General features: G+C 55.8%; 12 protein-coding genes; 7 read left to right on the top strand and 5 right to left on the bottom strand.

The window, feature by feature from the left end:
- The first annotated feature begins 1,299 nt into the window (after positions 1 to 1,299).
- Positions 1,300 to 1,779, top strand: CHC_T00003737001 (hypothetical protein). The gene has a single exon (XM_005714594.1). The coding sequence runs from the start codon at positions 1,300 to 1,302 to the stop codon at positions 1,777 to 1,779; it is 480 nt and encodes a 159-aa protein (XP_005714651.1).
- A 4-nt stretch (positions 1,780 to 1,783) lies between these two features.
- On the bottom strand, positions 1,784 to 2,599 carry CHC_T00003736001 (hypothetical protein). The gene has a single exon (XM_005714593.1). The coding sequence runs from the start codon at positions 2,597 to 2,599 to the stop codon at positions 1,784 to 1,786; it is 816 nt and encodes a 271-aa protein (XP_005714650.1).
- A 22-nt stretch (positions 2,600 to 2,621) lies between these two features.
- Positions 2,622 to 3,740, top strand: CHC_T00003735001 (hypothetical protein). The gene has a single exon (XM_005714592.1). The coding sequence runs from the start codon at positions 2,622 to 2,624 to the stop codon at positions 3,738 to 3,740; it is 1,119 nt and encodes a 372-aa protein (XP_005714649.1).
- A 104-nt stretch (positions 3,741 to 3,844) lies between these two features.
- CHC_T00010089001 (DNA replication pre-initiation complex subunit Cdc45) lies at positions 3,845 to 5,953 on the bottom strand. Its single transcript, XM_005714591.1, has one exon. The coding sequence runs from the start codon at positions 5,951 to 5,953 to the stop codon at positions 3,845 to 3,847; it is 2,109 nt and encodes a 702-aa protein (XP_005714648.1).
- Positions 5,954 to 6,406: 453 nt separating this feature from the next.
- Positions 6,407 to 6,812, top strand: CHC_T00008966001 (cyclin-dependent kinase regulatory subunit; the record flags this gene model as incomplete). XM_005714590.1 is given in 3 exon segments in its annotated part: positions 6,407 to 6,516; positions 6,617 to 6,791; positions 6,792 to 6,812. Coding segments are annotated over 2 exon segments (285 nt in total), but the record flags the coding sequence as incomplete, so codon positions are not given.
- A 2,575-nt stretch (positions 6,813 to 9,387) lies between these two features.
- CHC_T00003734001 (hypothetical protein) lies at positions 9,388 to 9,567 on the top strand. Its single transcript, XM_005714589.1, has one exon. The coding sequence runs from the start codon at positions 9,388 to 9,390 to the stop codon at positions 9,565 to 9,567; it is 180 nt and encodes a 59-aa protein (XP_005714646.1).
- A 51-nt stretch (positions 9,568 to 9,618) lies between these two features.
- On the top strand, positions 9,619 to 9,729 carry CHC_T00003733001 (hypothetical protein). Its single transcript, XM_005714588.1, has one exon. It carries the CDS (start codon positions 9,619 to 9,621, stop codon positions 9,727 to 9,729), a length of 111 nt encoding a protein of 36 aa, XP_005714645.1.
- Positions 9,730 to 10,085: 356 nt separating this feature from the next.
- CHC_T00003732001 (hypothetical protein) lies at positions 10,086 to 12,288 on the top strand. XM_005714587.1 is given in 2 exon segments: positions 10,086 to 12,257; positions 12,258 to 12,288. The coding sequence occupies 1 exon segment, from the start codon at positions 10,086 to 10,088 to the stop codon at positions 12,255 to 12,257; it is 2,172 nt and encodes a 723-aa protein (XP_005714644.1). The 3' UTR covers positions 12,258 to 12,288.
- An 894-nt stretch (positions 12,289 to 13,182) lies between these two features.
- On the bottom strand, positions 13,183 to 13,782 carry CHC_T00003731001 (hypothetical protein). The gene has a single exon (XM_005714586.1). It carries the CDS (start codon positions 13,780 to 13,782, stop codon positions 13,183 to 13,185), a length of 600 nt encoding a protein of 199 aa, XP_005714643.1.
- A 12-nt stretch (positions 13,783 to 13,794) lies between these two features.
- On the bottom strand, positions 13,795 to 13,965 carry CHC_T00003730001 (hypothetical protein). The gene has a single exon (XM_005714585.1). It carries the CDS (start codon positions 13,963 to 13,965, stop codon positions 13,795 to 13,797), a length of 171 nt encoding a protein of 56 aa, XP_005714642.1.
- A 247-nt stretch (positions 13,966 to 14,212) lies between these two features.
- Positions 14,213 to 14,761, bottom strand: CHC_T00003729001 (hypothetical protein). The gene has a single exon (XM_005714584.1). It carries the CDS (start codon positions 14,759 to 14,761, stop codon positions 14,213 to 14,215), a length of 549 nt encoding a protein of 182 aa, XP_005714641.1.
- Positions 14,762 to 15,529: 768 nt separating this feature from the next.
- Positions 15,530 to 16,396, top strand: CHC_T00003728001 (hypothetical protein). Its single transcript, XM_005714583.1, has one exon. The coding sequence runs from the start codon at positions 15,530 to 15,532 to the stop codon at positions 16,394 to 16,396; it is 867 nt and encodes a 288-aa protein (XP_005714640.1).
- Positions 16,397 to 25,219: the final 8,823 nt, after the last annotated feature.

Raw genomic sequence — 25,219 nt, 5'->3', positions numbered from 1 at the left:
GAGGGATTGAGAGGTTGGAAGAGGGTTAGGTTTGAAGAGCGACGGGGAAGGAGGGCGACGGGGAAGAAGGGTGACGGGGAAGAAGACGATGGGAGAGGAGTGTAAAGTCGCGGGCGGTTGCGGCGTGGGGGGGTGTCGGGTGGCGGCACGCATGACGTCATGCGTGGCAGTGTACTGTATTCCGCCTTCTCCTTTACTCGGCGCTCCCGACAATCAACCGCTGGGTTACACGTCTACCCGGCAACCCACGGCAATCACTCTGCCCACCTCCGCCTCCATGTAAACTCACAAACTTGTTCTACACGCGGCCGTCGTGGAAGGACAAAGATAAAAGCAATTAAGCACAACGCGCGAGCACATCGAACAACAAGCACAACTGCATAAACGCAGCATTTACATACACAGCATTTGCATAACCAGCATTTGCATAAACAGCATTTACATAGCAAACACATCCGACATACATAAAACAATCCATGAAGCAGCAAGCTGCGCACCACGCGCGCCTACGCAGAGCAGTCGGGCATCGCACGCAGGATAAAACAGAGTAGCATTGATGACGTCAGAACCTTGCCGCGCGCGCTTAGCATCAGATACGCCGTCATACTCTACGGAAGCCGCGCGCGCACAAGTGGTAGCATCGCAGTCCGGTAGTCGTCGACGACCGCGCTGCGCGGCTGCCACTTGTGGGGGGGCGGCGCGCGGGGCCGGGCACAACATGGTAGCATCGCCCTCAGTGAATCTGGCGATGCACTTCCGGCGACGGTATCCATGTTGTGCTTCGCGCCGCGCGAGGGAGGAGCGGTAGCTGCGGGGGAGCGCGGGGGGGGGGGGGGGGAAAAAATGGGATGGGAAAAAATTTATTTTGGGGCTTTTCGAATTAGGGTTTTTTGCTGGGCGGTTGATGCTGACGGTTGTTGCTGGCGGTTGTTGCTGGCAGTGGTTGCTGGCAGTGGTTGCTGTCTGCGATGTCTGCGATTTCTTCTGCATGCGAACACCTTGTACACGTTTCCATGCGTGACCCGTGTACACGACGCAGGTGCTTGCTCGCAGGTGGGTGGCAGTGGTTGCTGGCAGCGGTTGCTGGCAGCGGTTGCACAGTGATAGCGCGCGCAGTGGTTGCTGGCGGTGGCTGATGTCTGCGATCTCTTCTGCATGCCGAAACCTGGTACACATGTCCATGCGTTAGACGTGTACACGACGCAGATGCATGCTCGAAGGTGAGACGTCCCACCGCCCCCAACTGCCCTCCCCTCCACTGCCCTCCCCTCCACAACATTCCCCTTCACCCAAGCCGCCATGCTCGTCTCCATCACGATTGTGTCCTACGCGGCGGGCGGCGTCATCTTCTCGCGGTACTACGGCCACGAACTACACACGGAGCGCCAGCAAGCGGAGTGGCTGAAGAAGCTGCGGGACGCCACCGCGTTGCACTGGCCCTTGCTCAAGGAAGACAACCCGGAGCAAGTGGCCACGATCGGGGAGGTCCAGGTCATGTACAAGCTGCTAGGCGACGTCGTGCTTCTCCTCGCGGGCGTGGAAGAGCACGACGCCCTGCTCATGTTGGAGCTGGCGCGCGCCATGACGGCCGCCATCCGCGCCGCGTGCCACGTCCCCGAGAACAAGCAGGGCGAGACGCGCGCCAGCGCCGAGCGCCGCATCCTGCAGAACTACGCCAGCCTGTGCCTCATTGTCGACGAGATGGTCGACGACGGCGACATCGACCACCTGGACCCGAAGGTCATCCTCAAGCTCATCAAGATGAGGCCGAGCCGGTAGCCGCTCACGCGTCGAACACCGCCGCATCCACGCCGTCCAGGTCGCGAGGCAGCAACAGCCGCCCCTTCTCGCTCGGCCCGCGCACGCTGCGCCGCACGCCCTCCACGTGCACGTCGCGCAGCGGCCACGTTTCCCCGCCCGCCGCCACGCACACCATGCATCCGCACGTCGTCTTCGTGCACGACGAGATGCTCACCGGCGCGCAGTCGCAGCAGTGGCTCACCACCAGCCCCTGCTCGTCCCGCATGTACACGAGGTCCACGAACGGCGCGCGGAAGTCGTACCGCGCGTCACCGTGCCCGCCGATGTGGAAGAGACGCAGCCCGAAGTATGACTCCACAGGCACGATGCCCAGCGCTTGGAGAGAGCTTTGCGCGAGGATCACGTGCAGCAAGTCGCGTTGGAAAACGCCCAGGTCTACCCCTTCCTGCCAGGGCGTGAACCGGCCGTCGAAGCCGGCGCGGCGCGGCGGCAGGAGACCGAGGCCCGGGAGGAGCCAGTGCGTTACGTTGACCGCGTCTAGCGCATCGCAGATGGTTGCCAGGAGCTCGGGGAGCGTTGGGGGGTTGTCGGGGGTGATCTGAGATTGCGGCGATAGTGGTGGTCTTTGCCTTTGAGTACCTGCTTTCCATTCGGGTGACGGAGGTGGTGTTTGAGTGAGCGAATAGGATAGAACTAGGACGAAGAGCGATAGAATTGCGACTGCGGGGATGGACAGGGCTGCGTTGAACAGTGTGTAGAAGGTGTTAGGCCTTTGTCGAACTTTCAAGATGCCGGTAGAGCCTCTGCGAGAGAGATCTGTGTGTACGCCCGTTGGCATTGCGTTGATCTGCAAGCGGAAGATGGAACGAGACCTCTTTCCTTTCGGCGCGGTAACATCGGCGAGAAGAATTTCAATTGGGTGTGAAGTCGTGCATAGAGGACAGCCCCGCCCCTTGGATACTGACTCAAAACGTACCCACAACTCAAGACTTGTCCGAGTTGGGAGGAACGGAATACCCCGTTTGTTGGGAGAGGGAAGAAGAGCAATTCTCTATTCGGCAGACAGTGATGCAAACTGGCTTGATCCCACAATTCAAAACCTAATTTGGCAAATCTTTTCGGCTCAAAATGATGGCGGCGGCGTAAATATATTTTCCTTTCCCCCCAGTAACTCCCCCCAGACGCTATCAACGTCTTTGCTCCTCATCGTCTTCTTGCAGCACTACGTTACCGCTGTGCAGCACCCCGTTCAACCTGTAGCACAAACCATGGCAACAGATTCCCAGGAGAAAAAGCCGGCCGATGCTCCGGTTGTCCTAAGCGAAGGCGCGGGCGTAGCGCTGGGCAGCGTCTTCAACCGGCTCGTGAAGCCCAAGAGCTCGCGGGGCTCGCGCGTGACCGGCAAGAAGCGACCGCGGTCGGAGAAGGCGTCCGTTGTGCTGGCCGAAAATGAGGACGTGCAAAAAAGCCTCGCGGAAGAAAAGAAGCTGCGCAAGGAGTACAAGGAGGCGAAGAAGGCCAAACTGCAGTTTGAGAACAACGCGCTGGTCATCCCCGACGCGGCGACAAACGCAGCGCTAGAGAAAGAGCTGCTAGCGACGGCGACGAAGGGTGCGGTGGCGCTATTTAACGCTGTGGCAAAGGCGCAGAAGATGAATGAAGACGAAAAGGGGTCCAACAAGAAAAAGGGGCCCCCTGTTAGCAGGGAGAGCTTTATGAGTATGATGAGGGCGGGGGTGAGTAAGGATGCCGCGTCTGATGCCGGGAAGAAGGTAGAAGAGGAAGGTTCGAGTGATGAGGAGGCGTCGGCGATGAGGAAGCAGGGTGCGAAATGGCTGAAGAACGACTTTCTCACGGCGGGCTCGACAAAGCTGAAAGATTTTGATAGAGAGGCTCCTGTGGGTGAGGAGAGCTCTTCTAGCGACGATGAGAGCAGTGACGATGAAGACAATCAGTCTTCGGATAGCGATTCGGATTAGGAAATATGTTTTGCGATTCTGCCAATACTGCTGGAACAGTTGCACGCGGCGAGGTGCAAGTAAAGGAGCTGGGTTTACATTTAAGTCTAGTGGGAATAATAAGCCTACCGCATAACGTCGTGGAGGAAGCGAACAAATTCTATTTCCTGGCCATCTTTGATCTCGCACACGGCTGAGTCAAAAGCATCGTATGTCACTTGGCTCCCATTCCTCTCTGCCGCCTTCCGAAAGCGGTGGCCAAAGTCGTTTCTCTGGCCAGACGTTGTTGCAGCAACTGCGATCCAAACATCTCGTGAGGGGTCCGGCGCCAGAATAATGAAGGGCTTTTCGCGAACTCCCTGCCTGGTGAGAGCCTTCTTGAGGAAGAGTGCAAGCCTTCTAAGCAGGAGAGGGTGAGCAAATAGCTCTTTAGATTGCTGATCTCTGAGGAACACATATCGAAAAGGTCCGCTGGGAACAAACTTCCGGCTTTCGATGACATCTCCACCAACTTCGGCGGTTAGCTTTTGTATTGACACAGCCATGTCCAAGCCAGTGTCAAGAAGATTGGATTTTTTCATGTCGAGAGCGTCGTAGGCCGTCCAAAACGTATGGGCAGCAGGGCTTATTTCCCCGCGAGGTGCTCGTTGAGAGCGGTCATCAAACTCCAGAAGGGCGCTGATGGCATGTGAAAAGTCTGCAGCGGAGACGTCACCTCTATGGCCGGGCAGAGAGCGAACGAAGCTTTCGTACTCGATGTTCACACCCAAGTCAAACCTTTGAATGGCCTTGGGGAGATGACGCTCCAGAGCAAGCTTGTTCTTTTGTTTCATGTAGCACCAGTCCTGTTGGCTGTCCTTGAGTGGAATTCCAAGCGTTGCAAGCATTTCAAGCAACCTACGCTTACCTATCTGGCGCCATGCCGAAAGCCTTGTTGCGGTGTACGTGCTGTGTAGCAGAGAGCCGTGTAGCGACCAGTGCCGAAGAAGGTCGAGACGCAGCTCGGTGTTCGGAGCAATTCGTTGGGTTTGCACGGCATTGCATCCCAGAGCATACCCAACGTTTTGTTCTTGCGAGCTGTCTTTTTGCTGTTTCTGGCCGTTGAGATTGGGGTCCTTGAGCTGCTGCAAAAAGTACCCCCTGGCATCCTCATAGAGATCCGAAGAAATGCTAGAGGAATTGAATTGGCTCGTGACACCAACAATAGCCATCCACAAGCTGTCCATATCTGAACGATTAAAGACGGCAGCGATGCTGTGACTAAGACAAGCGGAGCTCATTGCGAGTGTGGCATTGGAGTAATAATCTCTCAGCTTCTCTCGTTCCATTATCTCCGGGTCATCATCGTACAAACTGCGTCCTCTTGATCTTCGTATCCTCTTGCGTTTCGCTTTCCGACCGCGACGTTTGGTCGGCTGGGAACTGCCTTCATCTTGATTGTCATCTTCGTCGTCAGAGTCATCGTCAGGGTCGGCGCGGCCAGTACCTTCGCCATCGAAGAGGACGTCGTCCTCCATGATAGCGTCTGCGTCGCGATCTCGCCTACGCTTTCGTTTTTTTGGCTTTGTCTTCTTCACGGTTGGGGCCTCTGCATCTGCAGAATCCAACTTATGTTTGGCAATAGCAAAGTCGTTGCCCTCACTACGGCTATTGTCATCACTCGAGTCGTCCGAATCATCAGACTCGCTCTCCTCATCCGAGGAATCCTCGACCTCGACATTCCCCCAGCGGTCCTCCCAATCAACATCGAGTGGCAGCTCGGCCATAGCATTTTCCTCAAGATCGTCAAAAAGCACGACCCTCTCATTTCGAATATTCCTCAGATGGTACGGGCGATGGCAATCCATGACGAAGACCCTGACATCAGTCGGCTTCAGCTCCTCTTCCTGCAGCCCGAGCACCGCTCCAAGGTCGACCATGGCGCCGCAGTTGACAAGCAGGACTGCGCGCGGCTCGACCTTGGTGGCCAGCACGGCGAACTTTGCGGCAAGGTCGTCGTAGCCGATGACGGGGTGAATCTCGTAGCGCGCAAGGTCCGCGCGCAGCAGGGCCGTGAGGATGCGGCTTGCGGCCAGCGCGTCGACGTCGGACGCCGACACGAAGACCAGCACCGGCCCCTGGCCGTGCGCGGCGGACGAAGGCGCGAGCGACAGGCGCGCGTCCAGCGCAGACGTGCCCGCGCCGCGGAGCACCTGCCAGCCGTCGGGCGCTTGCCTCAGGGAGAGAAGCACCATTGGATGCAAGGGTGGTAAGCGGCGACGGGGAGGAGGCGGATGGGGGGGTGGCGGAGAGGGGGAGCAGCGGGACGTTGCGCGAGCGCATCGGAAGATGAGGGGGGTGGATGCATCACGTACCAGGCGCAACGTTTGGCTGCGGGAGGTTTTGGTTTTGGGATTGCGCGCGGAACCATTGCTGTGATTTTGGCGGCAAGAGAGTCACGAAGAGAAAGCTGAATGAGGAAACCGGATTACGAAGCCGGATCGCCGAAGAGAAAGAGGCTCACGGTGCACGGCTGGGGGAACAGTGTTTGCATTTTTCAAATCGCATTCAAATCGCATTCAAATATGACATTTTGTACACGTGCCATGTCGCATAGCACTTGAGCATGCTATCTTTATACTTTGGACGCCTACCGGCCGCCACCCCTCCTCCTCCTCCGTCACACCCGAACACCACCACCCGCAACACCACCGACCACTCGTCCCTCACCCGCAACGCCACACCCTACCCCCCCCATCATGCCCGTCCCGCAGATTCAGTACTCAGAAAAGTACTACGACGACGTCTACGAGTTTAGGTAAGCGGCCCCTCCATCCTTTCTCTTCCCGCCCCCCGCACCGTCCAAACCCCCTTCCCTAACCGCCATCCCCCTCCCACCGCACCCCCCTCCCCTGCAGACACGTCATCCTCCCGGTGGACATAGCCAAGCACCTGCCGAAGAACCGTCTCCTGTCGGAGAACGAGTGGCGCGCCATCGGCGTGCAGCAGTCGCGCGGGTGGGTGCACTACGCGATCCACCGCCCGGAGCCGCACATCCTTCTATTCCGGCGGGAGAAGAACGGCAACTACTAGCCCATCTCTGTAAAGCATTCCTCCCCCCCGCCCTCACCTCTTCCGCGGCGACAGGTCGCTCGCCTTGACTTCCTCGACCACTTTCGTCACCGCGTACGCCTCCCACTTGCGCGTCATGCCCGCGTCCGCGTCCCCCGTGTCGTACGCGAAGTGCTGCAGCGAGTCCGGTAGCGCGCTCCGCATTGACGACTGCCCGTCGCCCGCCACCGACTGCCTCTGCCTCACGCGCCGCCGCCGGCACACGTAGATCAGCGCCCCCACCACGACCGCCGTCCCCGCCGCCGCTAGCCCCACCGCGATGCCCACCACCTGTTCCCGCCGCAGCCCGCATGACGCGCCCTCGGAGAATGTCGACCGCTCCGACGCGCAGTCCCGCGGCGTCGGGCACGCGACACGCCCTTGAAGTAGCCCGAACCGCAGGTAGTAGAAAAACTCCCCCGCGAGAAAGCCCCGCGCTGTACCGCGATGCGTCACCGTGATGGGCCCGTCGTCCTCGTCGCGACGTATTGTCACCGTATCTTTGAAGTCGCTCGGGTGCTTGGTGGGGCTGTCCAGGTAGTGGAGGGAGGTGTGTGCAAAGTTGAACGTCACCTCAAGCGTCTTCACTGTGGCGACGGAAAGGCCGCCCATTGCCCATTTCGCTATCATCGGGAAGACGCCGGCTGGGAGCACGGTGTCCGGAAACCCGTCGCCGTCGCAGTTTGTGAATGACGTGACGCCGGAATCCATCTTGTACTGCAAGACCACAGTTTTTGAAGTGTTCGAAGGCGAAGTCCGAAATTTGACTGCTGTGTTTGTCGGTGACGATGTGTTAACGTTTGTCAAGGAAATAGCAGATATCGTCTTGTCATCTTCGACGAAGGCCGAAATGTTCGAAACCTTCTGTCCGTGTTGATGCGGTATCCACCTAGCAAAGATAGCCGTTGAATATGGCATCGTCATTTTCTCCTCGACATGCGTCATGCATCCCGATGACAAGGTGACAGTGGCCTTCACGAAGCACCATGATTTCGGTGGGTCTTTAAAGTTTGTTCCGGAGGGCGCTTTGCATGGAGAGGTGTACTGCGCCTTACATGACCTCAAAGATACCGCAAAGAACATCAACATGATGGTTTGTGCAAATTGAGATGAATGAAGGCTCATGACTTGGGTTTGAATAAAGGCTCTCAACTGCCTGGATCTTCAGGCAAGCTAGCTGAGTTCTAATCGGACACGCCTTGCGGAGCACAATTTCTCGATGCACCGCCGAAGACGAGGTTGACGCGAACACAAGATTATCAACTTAACACGATTGATGAGTTCTAACTGAAACTCTGATTATATATTGTGTTCGTTTGCAAGAGATGTCGGTAAATATGGCGTAGAGTAATTGCAACCGCCGTGCATAGAGCAAATGACCCGTTTGCACACCATATTATGTTGAGATGGGGAGAACGAGTTGCCAGCTTGTAGGCGTGGATGTGCGGGAAAACCCTTCATCTCCATTGCGTGGCGTTCGTGTATTTTCGAGGCACCTTTCGCTGCACCTATGATAAGAAAAGCCCTACGCAAAGCCAACGTTTTAGGCGTTTAGGTCAGCATTTGACTATTGACTTCTACTGTTCAATACACTATCCTTCCCATCTTTTCACAGAGTGGCTGTAAATTATTCTGCCGCCGACATATACCGCTGCGGACACTCTCCTCGTGCGTGGCATTGAAGACGGAGGGAGGAATGTCGACATTCCCCCGTTAAGAGCCTCGAAGCAAAGTATTGCACCAGTTCATCTTTCGGAATGCCAGATATCTATTGCTTCTCATTCGTTAGAACTAGATGCAGTCTACTCTATACTACATACGACTATGCATATGTCTGAATGATGCTTTCCGAATATATGGGCACACACATGCAAAATACCACGTGACCTCTTTGACATTCTTTTTCCAAGTGCTCAATTCGAGATTTCCCGAAATCGGCGCAGTTTTGGCCCAGAGGGCCAATCCGAGGACACCTCAGATGCTCCATGGTCCGGGCTACCAGCTTCAAACGTCCCCGCCATCTCCATCTCCATCTCCCCTAGTCAAACCTATATCCTACACGTCCTCGCTAATGGCAAGCGGCGCAGTCGATGTGATGGACCCCGCGACTGCTAGAAGCGGAACGGTTGTCGTCGCGTCATCGAACGGACAGGCAGACGCCGACAACATGGAGGAGCTTTTCGACGTCGTCGACGACACAAACACACCTGTCGACACGGCCAGCCGCGCACAGTGCCACAAAGAGGGACAGCTCCATCGCTCCACGCACGTGTTCCTCTTCCGCAGTCACCTCTCGATCGGCGCTTCCACGGCGGCGATCGAGGTGCTTCTACAACAACGCTCAGAGCACAAGAAAGTCGGCGCCAAGCTCTGGGATGTCAGCGTGGCAGAGCATCTCTCTGCAGGTGAGGAATACATCACGGCGTCGACTCGCGGCTTGCAAGAAGAGCTTGGGCTGAGATTTCCGGCAGACGCGCTGGTGACCGTCCGGCAGCCGTACTTGTCGAGACAGTTCTATGAGGAGGCCGGCGTGATTGATAATATGTTTACGAATACGTACGCGGCGTTGTATGAAGAGATGGCGCATGGACGTGTGAGGTTTGATGAGGCGGAAGTGGAGGGGGTGGAATGGTGGCCGGTGGAAAGATTGGTGAAGAGGTCAAAGGAGAAGCCAGAGTTGTTCACGCGGTGGTTGGTGATTGAGCTCGACAATATTGATTTAGTAGAATTGGGAAAGCGCATTGTGGGGATTATGTAGGGGGCTTTTATGTTTGTTTTATTGCCGTACAAGTTTGTGAGGTAGCAGGGAATGTTGCTGGGATCAAGATATGGTAACATTCCGCACAAGTTTCTTCACTGCGAATTAATTTGTGGTGCTACTATCCGACAGTTGAGCAGGAGTCAGGCTTCTGTTTCGTAGATTCACTCTGTCTCAGCGGAGACGACGACAGAGCACATTCGGATCAGGGCTCTTAATATCGAGAGTTGGATCGTGTTCCACAACTTGTTGAGCAAGGTTTGGGGTGTGAAGAGGACCCATATTCCCGTAGTCTGGCGTGTTCTGATTAGCCATATCATATCCAAGGCCTTATACACGTGACACACGTGTACATCCCCATGCGAGGTTTTTAGATATTTTTCAGCTTAATACTATGAAGGTTGGGATGGGAAAAAGTCTTCAGTTCATCCTCCGTTTGTCGGCGGCGGCGTAACTTGTGACAGACCGGAAGCTCATTCAGCTTCGTAGTTGACGGTGTTACAAAGCTAACGCTGAGGATGAAACAAAACGATTCCGGGGGCGCGATGAAGCAGACTATTAAGGAGAATGCCAAACGTCCACATCGCACTCTTGACACCGAAAAACGAGGACCTGACCCTCGCTTCGCCTCTGCAGAATGGGATCCAAGATTCGGTCGTGTACCAAAGCGAGCAAAAAAAGCCATCAATGACGCAAGATTCGAAGGACAGCTTAAAAGCAATCCTGGGTTTCGGAAATCCAGCGCACCGGTGGACAGATTCGGTCGTCCGAAACGCGACGGCGCCAAACTGGACCGAGCCCTACGGGAAATTGCAGAGCGCAGTGACGATTCATCCTCAGAAGAGGAGGACGAAATAAAAGCCATAATTCGTGAGCTTCCTCCTCAGCGCGCGGCTTACGATGGCAGCAGCGACAGCAGCGACGGCAGCGATGCCGATGAGGAGCTTTTTCCGAATGAGGACGAGGTGATGGAGGACATCCCGCGCGGGCAAGCCACAAAAAGACTCGCCGTCATGGGCTTGGACTGGTCGGCAACCAGAGCTGTCGACATCTTTGCCAGCCTTGATAGCTTTTGCCCCCCTGGAAAACGCGTAGAGTTTGTCGAAGTGCATCCGTCAAAGTTTGGGCTGGAACGACTAGCGGTGGAGGCCAAGTTGGGTCCTCAGGTCGTTCCGAAGAGCGATCTTGAAGTGGTGAAACAGGCTAGGGAGCAGAAGCTTGTAGCTAGCGACGACGAAGTGGAAGACGCAGGAGACGACGCGGGAGACGGAAGCGGGGAGGGGTCCGAGGATGATTCGGGCGCTTCTGACGAGGACGACCACGATGATAAGCTCTGGAAGTCCCAAGCAGCGCTGCGCAAGTACGAGGAGGAGCGCTTGAAGTACTATTACGGCGTTGTTCAATTCGAAGATGTGAAGGCTGCGGATGCGGTATATGAGCAGTGCGACGGTGTCGATTACGCGCAATCAGGCCGCTCGTTTGACCTTCGGTTCATCCCTGATGACATGGTCATCGAAACCAAGCCCAGAGATAGAGCGAATAAGTTGCCAGAAGGGTATGCACCCCCCAACGTAACGCCGTCATCTCTCAACAATTCGCATGTCAAGTTGTCATGGGATGTGGATGATCCCGAACGCGTTATTTTGAAGAAGAAAGCCGTCGGGAAGCATGAGCTCGACGAAGAGAATCTGAAAGCGTACTTGGCTGGCTCCTCATCGGAGGATGAGCAGCCGGCATCTGCGGCTGATTTGGAAAAAAAACGCAACCTCCTGCTTGGCGCTGTGAATGAGGAGCGAGATGCCGAGGAAGACAACATGGGGATGGAGATTAGTTTCGAACCCGGTATGTTGGAGAAAGGTGAGGACATTGTGAAACGGAAGCTAGAAAAGAAAGAGCACGAGGGTGAAACACCGTGGGAAGCTCGTTTACGGAGAATGGAAGAGAGGAAGGCGGAGAAGAGGCGAAAGAGAAAGCAAAGCATTGCTAGCCAAAACGGGGAAGAGGATGGAAATGGAGTGGCTGAGGACACTGCAAACAACCCAACACTTGAGTCGGACCCGTTCTTCTCCATCGACCACGACTTTGACAAGGCTGAAACCGAACAGACGCGTGCACAAACGAGGAAGAAGAGTAGTAAGAGTGGAAAAACACCTGCTTCAGCAGTTGTGGAAGCGGAAGCAGAGTCGGTAGATCCAAAACGGCAGGAGGCCGAACTGGAACTTCTCATGATGAATAGGAAAAATAAGAAGAGTGCGTCGGGGGGATCAATGAGCGAGATGTTGGCAGCTGTAGACTCGGACGACGAAGACGAGCGCAGAGCGGCGAAGAAAAAGACACGAGGGCGGCGACGGAACCAAAAGATGGCTTCGGCGGATGAGGATAAGAGTAGTCGATCAGCTATGGAAACTGAGGACCCTCGTTTCCAGCAAGTGTTCGACTCGCACTTATACGCGATGGACCCGACGCATCCCAAGTTCAAGCGAGATGAGACGACCAAGAGAATTTTGGCCGAAAAAATGAGACGCAACGCCGGAGATAGGCATGCCTCCAAGGTTGGAATACATGTCGAAGGAGCAGCAACAGCGCCGGCAAAGGAAGTGAAACAAAAGGGCGACTCCGAGGCGATGCAGCTTGTGGCGCGTATCAAAGCCAGGGCGGCGGCAAAGCGAAAGATGAAGCGTAGGTCATAGGGTGGTTTCTCCATTAAAGCAAGTTAAGGCCAAAGAGGAGGCGATTTCATTAGACCCGTTGGCGCTCAGTTGCTGCCTGTACTTCGGCATCCACGTCTTCCGCACTCGTCTTGACCTTGGCAAACACCGTTTCCAGGGTGGAGAGCATTTTCTCCGCGTCGTCAATGCCGGCCTCAGTGACCTCCTTCCCAACGCGTGCCTCCGCAAGCCAAGCTGCGCGCTCCCCAGCCTTCAAACTTGCGAAGTCAGCAAGCCTTGGAAGCAACTTAGCAAGCGCGTCCCTCGCCTCCGGATCCGAGACGATGACGGCACTGTCACGCGCCGGGCCTTCAAGCGCATCGCGCAGGGCGCTGGGCGACGCCATGAGGCGGCGAAAGTGCGCGAGCAGGGTGTCCAGACGCTGCGACACGGGGTCGAGCGAGGGTGCGCGGTGCGCGTGGCGGGCGGCGCTTCGCGCGGCGACGTGGGCGTGGTGACGTCGCGCGACGGCCGCGCCGAAACGCGCGGGAAGCAGCGCGGCCGCGTCGCCGTCGCTCCCTCGCAGCGTCGCGGGGGGCGGCACCAGGCGTTGCAGCTCGTCCCAGGGCGTTGGCTTTGGCGTCGCCATGGTGCGGGGGAGGGTCGCGTTTGAATTTGAAGAGGGCGGGCAAGTTTAGGTTACTGTATTTGCATTGCCGCCATGCGCGCCGCGCTTACACCCGTGCGAATGCGCCCCAGAGAGCCTCCAGCAGCCGTGCGTTAATTGCTTTGCTGGGCGCATCAGGAGCCCCCATCAGGAGCCCCCATCAGGAGCCCCCACCAATGCGTCGACAACTACATTTTCCTGCCTCCCGCACTTCCCCGTCGTACTCCTCCTCCCCCCTCCCGCTTCCCCACCCGCCACCCGGAAAACCCCCCCCCCCCCCCCCCACCAACACTCTCGACCTCACCGCCCCATTTTCCCCCTCTCCACTCCTCCCCTCCCATCTCCAACATGTCGCTTGCTGACTATATGACCCGAGTCGCCATCACATCCCTGGGCCTGCTGTACCCCGGCTACCAATCGTTCAAGGCTGTCAAGCGCGCGGACGTGCCCAAGCAACAAGCCTGGCTCAAGTACTGGCTCGTGCTTGCCGTGGTCGCGTTCGCCGGGCTCATCATCGAGCCGCTGCTGAGCACGCGCGTGCCCATGTGGAACATCCTCAAGATCGGCCTCATCGCGTTCCTGGTGCTTCCCATGACCAAGGGCTACGAGCGCATCTACCACATCGTCCTGGAGCCGCAGCTCGACAAGCACGAGGCCGTCATCGACGAGACCGCCGCCAACCTGTACACGGCCGGCGAGGCTCACGCCAAGAGCTTGGGACCCACCGTTAACAAGCTCGTCCAGCAGGGCAAGGACATGGCCACCAAGACCCTCAACAAGAAGACCACCTAAAGATCCGTCGCTTTCGTCTTTTGAATTGCGAGCTTGCTCGCATCGTCTGTCGCGCTTTTGTCGCGCTCGTCTCGTGCCCTTGGATGCCGTCGTGGGGCACGCGTCCATCGTGGCGAGGGATCAAGTGCGGCCGGGTCGATCGTTTTCGGGCCATGCCATGCAGTAGACCGGGATCGCCGCGTCGGGCGTCGCCGCAGACGCTGCAGTGAGCCAGGGGCAGCTGCTGTGCGTTATGCTGAAAGATGCTGGTGAGATGCCCCCTTTTTTTTTTCTGCAGGTTTGCCTCGCCATTGTCTCAATTAAACCACTTTGCTATCGTAAACACATCATTATGTACCAATTTTTGCCACCGCTGTTTACGGTAGTAGGTTGTATAGAAACGACAAACACCGCCATCGTCGTGTATCACAGATCGAGGTGCAGAAGATGGGTCATTACGCAATCCAATTACATCGTCTGTAGCTCATGCATGGTATATGACCTCAGCTCTTAAGCTGCCTGAGGTGGACACAGTATTTGTAATTGCTGTTTCCGCCATCTACCGTTGCGTCCCCTCCCTTTCACCGCACAGGTCAGCAAGCACCTTTTGCAGCCGGAGCTGTGTAATCTTCTCCTGCTCTGCCGCCGCGACTGCGACCTCGCGATCCGTATCATTACACAAGCGCACCTTGATCTGATCCCTCATCTCCTCCGCGCTCTTCCCCGTAGCGCAGATCAAGAAGACAAACGCATGTTTCGCAAAGTAGCTCTCATTCAGTTCCGCCAGCTCCGCCCTGACGTCCTGGGCCGCGTCTGTCACGGCGGCCTGCTCGCGGCTGCTCCACAGAGCAAATTTCGCCTGTGCGGCGCGGCGTTCGAGCCCGCCGATGCGCGGGTGCGCCGCGAAGGCTTCGAGCCAGGCCGAGCGCGGGAGGCCGTTCCACGCGCTCGCCGACGCACGGAAGAGGTGGGCTTCGTCTGTGAACGGCCTCTCACGTGCTACCGCGTCCACAAAGGCTGTGCTTGAACAACATGGGTGGATCGTCGAGCGGAAGGATGCCTCGGGAAGGGCGTTTAACGCGGCTATTGCATGCGAAGTCGTCGCCATGTCGCGGCATGGGTAAGCATCGGGAGGGGGTGGTAACCCGTACGGGTTACCGTACGTACGGTAACCCGTACGGTTACATGGGTATGGGTATGGGTATGGGTATGGCGATGGATTTCGGGAGCCCGTGCTGTACACGTACAGTACTTGTACACGTACTTGTATTCGTAGTATTTTTGCAACTAATTAGAGTGAACCGATTTGGTGAACGATTTGATGAACGATTTATGTATCCTACCCTTCGAAGGGTAACAAATGTGCATGTATGAGTGGCTGTCTGTGAGGTGAGCCTGGTCTTTCATATTTCATGAAAGACAAAATTTCTTGGTTGCAAAAATACTATGAAGACAAGTACCCTTCTGGTACGTGTACCCAAGGGTAGCGCTTTGTCTCAGTAGAGAGTTTATGTCTCACACTGCTCAGTAGAGAGTTTGTCTCAGAAAATTGGGAGAAGCGAAAAGACGAGGCATGAACTTTGCCAACTTTTGCCCTGTTGTGCTCTTCAGGAAGAAAACCGCATTGCAAGCACCTGATGCGGCATTGCACCGTGGATCGAATGCGTTCCCTGCTGTTACCACAAAAAAGGCAGGCTCGCTATGCACTGAGGTTGTAGCCTGCGAGGTTTATTGAATACGAAAAGACACCGTTTTTCTACTCTCCGACAACTTGAAGGAACACCTCCAGTACAGTTCGGCTGTAACTGAACTTACAGCCGAACTGTGCGGAGAGTTGTTCGGGTTCATTCCTGAGATGAGATCACTTTCCTAAGAAATGACCTTGCTGGTACCAGCAAGGTCAGCGCCCTCATACACGTGTGTCGCATACGGTATGAATCTCGACAATAAGCTTTCCATCCGATCATCATCATCATCATCGCCTCAAGTTGCCCTCCGTCCACCAGTTGACCCCACCGTAGCAAAGCCTTCCGTTTCCGCCATGAGCATTGCGCTCCGCCGCACCACTCGCCTCCTCCCCCGCATCCCCCTTTCCTGCGCCGCCCCTTCGATCCACCACCGCATCCTCTCCACAAAGCCGTCCCCCTCCGCGCACGCCCCCTCTCCCACGGCCCCCGCCATCGTCCAATACCTCGGCTACGGCGGCGCCATCCCCTTCGTCGTCGGCGGCCTGGGCTCGCTGCTGCTCCCTAACGGCCACGTCCTCGCGCAAGCCACGCAGCTCTACGGCGCCGCCATCCTCTCCTTTCTCGGCGGCGTGCACTGGGGGCTCGCCCTGCGCGCACCGTCAACGCTTGACTTCGCCTACTCGGTCACGCCCTCCTTGCTCGCCTGGGGCGCCTCCCTGGCCCCGCTGCCACAGGGGCTCGCCATTCTTTCCGCGAGCTTCGTCGGCGCCTGGGCATGGGATGAGGTCCGCTTTCGCGGCGCTAGTCACGTCCCCCCGTGGTATCGCACCCTCAGAAGACCGCTCACGGTCGCCGCCGCGGGCGGGTGCGCCCTCGCATGGCGCGCCGTGAGGGGGACGAAGAAGGAAAACGGCCTCCCGATTAAGGAAGCTGACACCCGTGTCTTGGCCACCGCGCCGCGGGAGGAATGCACACGGAAGGCAACACCTTCAGGGAATCGCAACGACAAAGTCGATGGGCATGTGGAAGACGTAACTATGGTCCGCCAGATTTGAAATCGGTTTCTTTTTGCGTTTGCTTGCCAACTTTTCTTGTTCACATTACGCAGTATCGCGATTCTTTGACATCGCCGTCGAGACCAGACTAGATCAAGGTTTTGGATCGAATAATCAAGATCAAGAGCGACGTAGTACGCATTGTTGAAGAGGTCCTCAGGTTTAAGCGCCTCTCGTCGATAGATTGCTTTGCGTGCTGCGGTATGGCTCATACTGCATATCTATCTATCTATGCGAAAGTGCCCGAGAAATACATCCACACAAACGTATTTTTCATTAGGACACGGAGTAATCTGAGCGTTTTGTGGGTGTGGTTTTGCGACCCAGATTGTCGAGAGGCGTGTCAAGCCGAAGTTTTGTAGTTCATAGGCGGCTGTGTAAGACACATCTACATACCCTTCGAAGGGTGTTCTGCAGAATAATTTTGTCTTTACCTTACTAATTCCGGAAGCGGCGCGATGTGCGGGGAGAACTTTTTCCAATCCTCCAATTCTTCTTGTCTCCACAATATATCACACATGGGATTGTTAAACACCACGTGAGCACTAGTAACCCTTGCAGGACATCCGAGTAGACAACATTCAGAGCAAGCGCTTAGCGCTTGCTCGCGTCCCGAGTAGAGCGTTGGTTCTGTGAAGCATAATGTTCTACTATTTAGCTCCTAACAAGGAAGAAATCATCGTTTCTGGGCTTTCATACAGTAGGCCGGACAACCTGCAAAAACACGTTCCCGTTCAAGTGCACAAATGTCATCTTCGTTATGTCACTACTGACTGTTTCACGCCAGCCAACACGTAATACTAAACTTCTCCGACATCGGACAGTACAACGATGCAGTACCTGTGTGCTCCAACAGCACACCCGGGACTTACATAAGCTTCAGTGGGTTTGAAACACGCTTCCCTAAAAGTGGAAGATGCGGCAGTCGTCAGACCTTGCAATTACACACTCGACAAGCATGAACCGCCAGTTCTCATATTAGTGATCTCAGAGACAAATCATCTCATAAGACGTTCGATCAATGCTTCAAAAAGTCTTTCAGCACATTAGCAGCCATCAGTAGCTCATTTTCACTGAGGGGCTCTGACCTCGTCTCTGGACCGCGTAGTGAAATGAGGAAGAAGGTACAGATTGACACTACCTCCTTAGGGTAATCATGGAAGGCCGATGAGCATAGACCGCGGATTGCGCGCCTGCCTGTTAGGCAGTCACTCAGGGGGAATCAGCGCGGTGCGGAGCGCTTCCCTACATTTCTGAGACGAGTCGAAGACCTAAGCCCTGCTCCACCGCTGCTGCTTCGTGTTGCTCTCCCCGCAATCTTTGTCGCGACTTTGCTCTTGGCTTTGCTGGCCGGTTTGGTTTTTAGTTTCCGCATTTGACTTTGCAAGCTTTTGCTGTGCGCTCTCTTCATTGGTTTGACTAGCTTGTCTTTGGAGATTGACGCGTCTTTCGCTTTAGAGATTGCTGTGACTTTCGCATTGGAGACAGACGCGGCTTTCGCCCTCGTAACTGCCGTCGTACCGGACCTAGTCCTCCTCGATGCTGTTGCCGTCACGGTTGCTTCCTCTAGCTCAATCTCCTCTTCCGCCCGGCCATTAGCAAGAACATCATACGTCCCGTCGTAATCATTCCCCGCCTGCAAATGCACGCCAGACTCCGAGACGGGTGTCTCTTCTGGGGATTCATCCAGACATGGCGAGCCCTTAATAAACTCCCACCCCCCGCCCTTGAGCTTATCCGTCGTATGCTCATCAATATACACGACTTTCAGCCGCTCCCCCCTGTGCGTGTAGTCATAAACCATGGCGAGGTACCGCTCGCCATCGTGCGGGTACTCAAACTCGACAATGGCGCCGTCGAGAACCGGAATGCCGTTGAAAGGGCGCTTCTTTGGGGCTAGGATCCAGCGGCGGTTGTGCAGAGGGGCGAGCTCTACGCCGTCATCTGATCGGTAAACGATCTTGTACTCGTTGGTCTCTGGGTAGTATGCCACGACCACGGCGTCATACCACACGCCGTCCTCCCAGCACACTAGAATTTCTCGACCCTCAATCTCTTTGCCGAGAAGACTGTCGTGCGGCGTGAAGGGCTGCTTGCTGTCGCTGTTCCGCGTCGAGTTCGACATCGTGAGCCGCGTGGAGTGCGACATGGTGGATAGTGGGGAGAGAGGGATGCCGAGAGATGCCGGCCGACAGAGGTAGTGTTTAAACGGAAATGTGGGAGCTAAAAGAGCGCGAGGGAGCGCCGTGGGGCGTTGGGATGGCGGGGGTTGTCAGGGGAGTCCGACTTCTCCCCGCCTGTCTTGGTGTGGGAAAGAAGACAGATCACCAGCCAGGAGCAGCTGATATTGCAACTTCTGTGGAGAAAAGTTGAATTGCTTGGTTTTCGAATGGTGAGTCTTCGAAACGGAGGTTTCGGGACAGAGGTTTCGGGAGGTAACAACACGATATATGACGGGAGCGCTGTGCGCGAGAACAGCAGAGGTCAACCGCAGTTACCCGATTTAAGAAGCTTCAGGTTCATCGTAGTCCATCGATCCTCTATGTACACGTCTTAACACCCCATCCACGAGCGAAGTGGGTCAAAAAGCGCTGGATTTTAGGACATTTTGAAAATGAGCAAATCCGCTGCTGTAACGCACTGTATGAAATCTACCTTGCTGTAGAGCTCAGAGTGAGCAGCATTTAACGGAAAAAGAGTTTTCTTAATCGCCTGAGCCGTTATGGAGCCAGACTTCTCGCAATGAGCACATTCTACGAGTCCCAAATGTCAGTGGAATTAATGAAAATTAAGGTTTTGGTACTTTGCCTGAGTATTCAGTGAATACTATTCACCTCCACTTTATTCTAGGCTTGCTATCTACGGAAACCCTACATGAGATTTGCTTTCTCCTTTCGCTTTCTGGCAGACTTCATGTTACTTATCCTGGACTTCAGGGCTTTGTCTGTTGGAAAATCTGCTTTAGTCACGACGCCAGTCTCCAAGAAAGAGATTTTAAGGTTTACCAGCGCCTGGGAAGGCTTAATCGCTGGGTTGTTATTCACCAAACCGACTATCGCCTCCGCCAGAAGAGGTGTGATGGTGGACCTTCTTCCTCTTGAAATGTTTTCTGATGGAGCACCATCATTCTTATGAAACGACTCGGTTCCATTCCTTCGTGTGCCAAGTATCCTGGTAATTTTCTGTCGAATTTCGTTTTCACCGGGAAGGCTATACCTACGTGGGTACCTCTCTTGCAATTTCTCAATCATAGCGGAGGGGCCAAGCTTATCAGCAGAAACCTGCGCGACTCTTTCAAACATCTCCTTAATCTCGCCTCTGTACTGCTCAATATAACTTCTCCTATATTGTTTTCCTCTCCGCGGCCTCCGTGCCCATCCTTGCCCCCTCATTTGTTCACTCGGAATCTCGAAGTTTCCCGCCAGCCCATATTCTGGCATTTCGTCTTGCCCATCTCTGATCCTTATAACCTCACTGGATATTAGGTGATTTGCTTGACGGACTGCATATGCCACCATATCCTTTCTTGTTGTCGAGGACAAATTACCTTGTGAGTTTAAGCGTTGTGCTCTGGTTCGATCCCTCGGCCCTAGCACAGATCCAAGTCGAGAACGCTTAGCTACTACAGTACCAGTGAGCATGTGCTGCATTCCTCTCCGTAAGGTGGTCCGTACGGTGCATAACATTCTAGTGAATTGTAAGATATGCTTTCATCAATGTCGACAATGTCCTGTGAATTATTCGCATTATGCTGTACGACTCCTGCGTTTGTACCTGCTTCAAATCCATCACTTAGTATTTCTCGATTTTCTGCTGTTGAACTTAGATATTCATATCTCCGTCCAGTTTCAATTATAAAGTCATTTTGCGAATGAGCGTGATCACCTTCTTGATAGTCAGGTACTATTTGTAAATCCTCTATGTTTGTTACACCATTTTCTGCTTCTAATTCTGGAGTACCATCACGTTGTACTGGAATAAAGGACTGGCTATTCAACAACATTTGAAACTCCACACCGCCCCCAACACCCGAGTTGGAATATGCTCGTAGGGTATAACCAATTTGCTTGTGTCTTGGCTTCGTCACATGGTCGCAAATGATATCCCCTATGACAAATCTATTACTTCTCTCTGTAAAGAAGCAATCATTGCACCGGGAAAAGTACAGCTTGGCCTCCGCACAAACTTCCAGAAATCTTTCCCTCAGCAGAGTTAACCGCGATCTATCAAGACTTACAAGCTGTACAAAAGAATTTTGAATGCCACCGCCCCACGCCAAAGCAGCCGATAAGCCCTTGGGTGTCGCTATCTTTCTGATCATGTTGCGTTGAGAAGTTTTCATAAACTTCTCAATATGAGAAGAGCCTCGCGCAAAATGTGCATCTATAAGTCCCTTGCCATCTTGAGTTTCTGTATGAATAAACCGAGAGACAGAGATAGGAGACAGTGCACTGATAAATGGAATCAGTAATAAAAGTTCAGTGGACTGGTAACATCCAGCGTTGTCAGACTGCAAAGTAACGGATTCTATGAATGGCAGCTCCTTATGTAATTGTTTGAGAAAGGTTTCCAACATGGAACTCACTGCCAATGCATCTTGCTTATTTGTTCCATCTAGAATTTGATCAAAATAAACCGTGTATCGCAGCGCATCCGTCTTTACAACCATGTAGTAACTGGCAAGAAACCCATGCCATCCTATCCCACGTTTTCCAAAGTGTTGCTGAGTGGTCTCTCTTGCTGACATAGACTCGAACTTCATCTTCCAGTCCATTACAAGAACAGCGTGAGTAGTAGGGTTACCATTCTTGTAGTACAACCGCACGAAGGCAATCGCACCACCGCTGCCGCCCCGGGATACAGTACGATGGCTGTAAGCGCGAGAAGAACTGTAAGGAGTTATATTTACAGCACACGGCCGGTGCGGAGTACAGTGGTACCCCGCTGGTTACACGTGTAGGATCCGAACGGTAAGTAATTAGTAATTAGTAGTTAATGGCACAAATTAGCCAATTTAGCACAGTAGCTGGTATACAGTAAGTAACAGCTACTGTAGCGGGACAGGTGTCCTGGCGTCCCACTTAGGGGTTAAGACCGGGGGCACCTGCCCCGTTCCAGTAAACGGGAGGCAGACTCGCCTCCCTTCCCTTTACGGCTAATTGCTATCCCGTTCCAGTCTCCCTTTTAGTCTCAGGCTTCTAACCCGTGACCGGCCGTCCGGATCTAACACCACCGACCGGCTGCGCGTCACCGGCCACGTGAGCCTTCCCTCTTTTGGAGTCCTTCCGTACGGTTTGCGTTCGCGCGTGGGTTACCCAGCGGCGCGCGCTCCCTTTCCTCTAACCCCCCTCGTTCCGAGTGGTCGGGACGAAGGTAGTTGTACCACATTTTGGTACTCTTGTGGAGGGTATAACTACAGAGGTTGAGCCCGCACTGGATCGCCAGCGCGAGCAACTACCGATCGGATTGAAAGAGGTCGAAAATCACCGCGTCGATCGCCAGTGATCATCAACGATGAACCGTGCGGATTCCGCCGGAGAAGATACCGCCTCCGGGCGAGCAAGTACCCGCAGTGGCAGAGGTGCACAGCGCCCCCGGATCGATAATCCGGAAGCCCTGCTACGCTCGCCGTCTACCAGGGGCCAGAAGACCCCTTCCGTTTCGGACACCACCGCCGGGTTACCGGCTGGTGGGGGAAACCGCGTACAAGTACTGTACGACGCGTTACTCCGGCGACTACAAACCTGGATGGAGGATTTCCTCGCTGAGGAATTACCTCAGGTCGTCCAGGTCTGCCTCGACCGAACGGCACCAAGACTGGTGGCGGAGCATGCGGACACCGCGCTCCGAGCCCTGCTGGACGAGAACATCGCCCCCCTCGTACGCGACGAGGTGGTGGCAGCGCTCGCCGCGCAGGAGGACGAATCTCCAACAGCATTGGCTCTAAAGGGAGCTATTAGCTCCGCCGTGGCCATCCGTCTGGCCACGACATTTACCGAAACGGGAGGCGCGGTACCGCCGCTGGCGCCGCGCCGTGAAACCGTTCCGGACTCAAGCTTTAATGTCGCTGATCCGATCGGCGCCGTACCCGGGATTGATAGAATGGACCCTCACCCGGAGGGCAGAGCCATCTATCTCCCAACCGTCCACGGTGCTACAGGGAGGACCACAGAAAATTTCCTCCCCATACTCGCCGGTACGGGCGACCCCTGCGGGACAGACAACCGCCTGGGGCTCCCCGAGACAGAGAATCGGGACCCGTACCGGTTGAGCAGAAGACGTGCACCCGGCACGCACAGGACCGAAGCGGAATACACCCGGTATTCCGACGCAGAAGACCCCCGTCACAGGACGGATGAAGACCGCGAGGGACGCCGCTGGCGATACCGCGATAACCGCGAGGCACGCCACGGGCGATACAGCGCTGCCGGAGGGGGAGGATACCCCTCCGATGATGACCTATCCGGTTCGGAAGACTCTCGCAGGCGGGGCCACAGGGCACGCCGCGATAGAAGCCGAGACCGGCACCGGCACGACCCGTCCGACTCGGAAGACTACCACACCGAGTCGGATGAGGAGCGTCGTCGCTCGAGCAGACACCGCCGGGCTGCCCCGAAGAGCGACGAGCGACGGCCCACGGTAATCAGGCCCCTCAATGACCTGTTTACCAAGGCCGTCAGCTACAAGACCTACCGCCTGGAACGGCGTAGCTCGCGCTACGACTCTACAGTAGCGCGGCACATTAACCGTTACCGGAAAAAACTGAACGTGCAGATGAGGTCCCACACGTTCAGCGGTCAAGATCCGATTGCGGTATTGGGATTCCTCGCACGCCTCAAGATGGCGTGCGACCACAACGGGATTACCGAAGGAGCCGCCGTGTGGTGCTTCCAATTCTACCTGACCGGGCAGGCTCACGCCTTACTCCAGTCCCGTCTCAATGGAAATACCATGGCGGTTGACGTGGAGCGGCGCGAGCTGCTCCGGACATACCCACAGGTGGTCAACTTTCTGTTGCGCACCTATGCTACCGACGAGGTAATTTCCGAAGCGGTTGGGGATGTGACCTCCTTCCGTCAAAGTTCAAACATGACGGAGGAGGTCTACAGTAACCACCTCTGGGACAAAACACTCCGCTGCGGTACGGTATTCTCCGACAGGCGGTTGAAGTCCCTGTTCGTAGAGGGGTTAGTGCCCGCCACATGCGCGCAGGTTCGTAATTACCTCGCCACGCACCCGGATGTGAACTACCAATCCGTCGCTCGCTATGCGCAAGCGATCGGGGAATCCAATCGGGCTTCCCGTCGACAAGGGATGTCAGCCATGGCTCACCGAGAGCCGTCCGGAGCGGCTAGAAGATTCGACCGCACCGCAAGGACGAGGCCCGTGCTGTCGGTCGAGTCGGCATCCGACATCCCGACGGCCGGGGGATTTGCTGAAGAAGCAATCCTGGACGTGACGGACCAAACCGCCACGCCGACCTCGATGAGCTCGCCACAGACGAGTTATTATCCGTCGCCGGCAGCCTCGACGGCGGGCGCCCCGGTTCCGGCCGCCAACCCTGGCGACGTGCGCACAGGACCGTACGGAAGGCAAGGGCAGGATCCACGCGTCCGGTTCTCCGGCGGGAGATTTCCCGGACCGCCACCGTGCCGGTTCTGCCTTGACACCACGCACCGACAAGAGGGGTGCCCCGTCGTTGCCGATGCGGGCCTGCGGGCCAAGCTTCTGGAGGCACGACAGGCCAACTACCAGAAGTTACACATCCGGCAAGGCCTCCGCCCGGGATCCCTGTTCAACCGCCAGGGGCCGTCCGCTTGGCGAAACCAGCGTCAAACGGCCCCCGCGGGCGTCAACGTGGTCGAGGAACCGCACCCCGACCATACCGAAGACCACGTGGCGCAAGCCGCGGATGAAACCCGCGAGGACTTGCTGCTGACGGGGGAAGCCGGGGAGGACGCGTAGAGGCGACGACGTCTCTCCCCGTGCCCAGCCTCAGAAGCTTAGGCACCCCCGATCTGGCTGCGCCAGTGGAAGCGCAGCCGGATGACCGAACGGAAGTCCAGGCCATCTGCTTCTTCAAGAAGCAGAATTACAAGATCTCTGCGACGGTTGATCAGAAGCAGGCGTTGATGGTCGCCATCACGCCAGTGCTTGACTCAGGAGCCGGCCCGAACCTCATCCATTTACGGTGTGTCGCCGAGTCGTGGCGACCATCGATAAAACCGGTTCGGAGCCCAGCGCTCATCGACGCGTCAAACCGCGCGATGAAAGCACTAGGGGAAATCCCCCTGCTCGTCCAAATCGGTGAGTTTGTGGCGCGCGTCCCGTTCCTGGTAGTCACGAGCCTCGCCGTGGACTGTATCCTCGGTACGACTTTCCTGGATCGCCACGTCAAGGCGATCCTCCCACCGCAACGGAAGGTCGTGTTCCACGACGCGCCACCCGTGGCGTTGGTCGGAACAACCCCCTCGAGGCACGGCCGCAAGATGGCCTCGAGGAGCACCGCACAACAACTACCGCCGTCGGATAAACCCGAACGGAAGTAGGTGGCGTTCCCCGCCAACACACCGTCACGGAAGATCCGCCTCGTCAGAGGGGTGACAATTCCTCCGATGACGCTGGCCAGGGTGAGGGTCGCCACGCCGGTGGGGGGGCCATGTTTTTTACAGAACTCCCCAAAAATGGGGCACAAGAATTTGACCCTCATGGCACAGGGGGTCATGGATGTTGCCCCCGAAAACCCGTTCTCGGTAATGCTCAGCAATTTTGGGCACCGCTCGGTTCACATCCCGAAGCATACCGTATACGGTATGGGCGAGG

This window comes from Chondrus crispus, genomic scaffold (assembly GCF_000350225.1).
Source record: "Chondrus crispus Stackhouse genomic scaffold, scaffold_2, whole genome shotgun sequence".
Classification (NCBI taxonomy): domain Eukaryota; phylum Rhodophyta; class Florideophyceae; order Gigartinales; family Gigartinaceae; genus Chondrus; species Chondrus crispus.
This window is presented reverse-complemented; position numbering and strand designations above follow the sequence as displayed.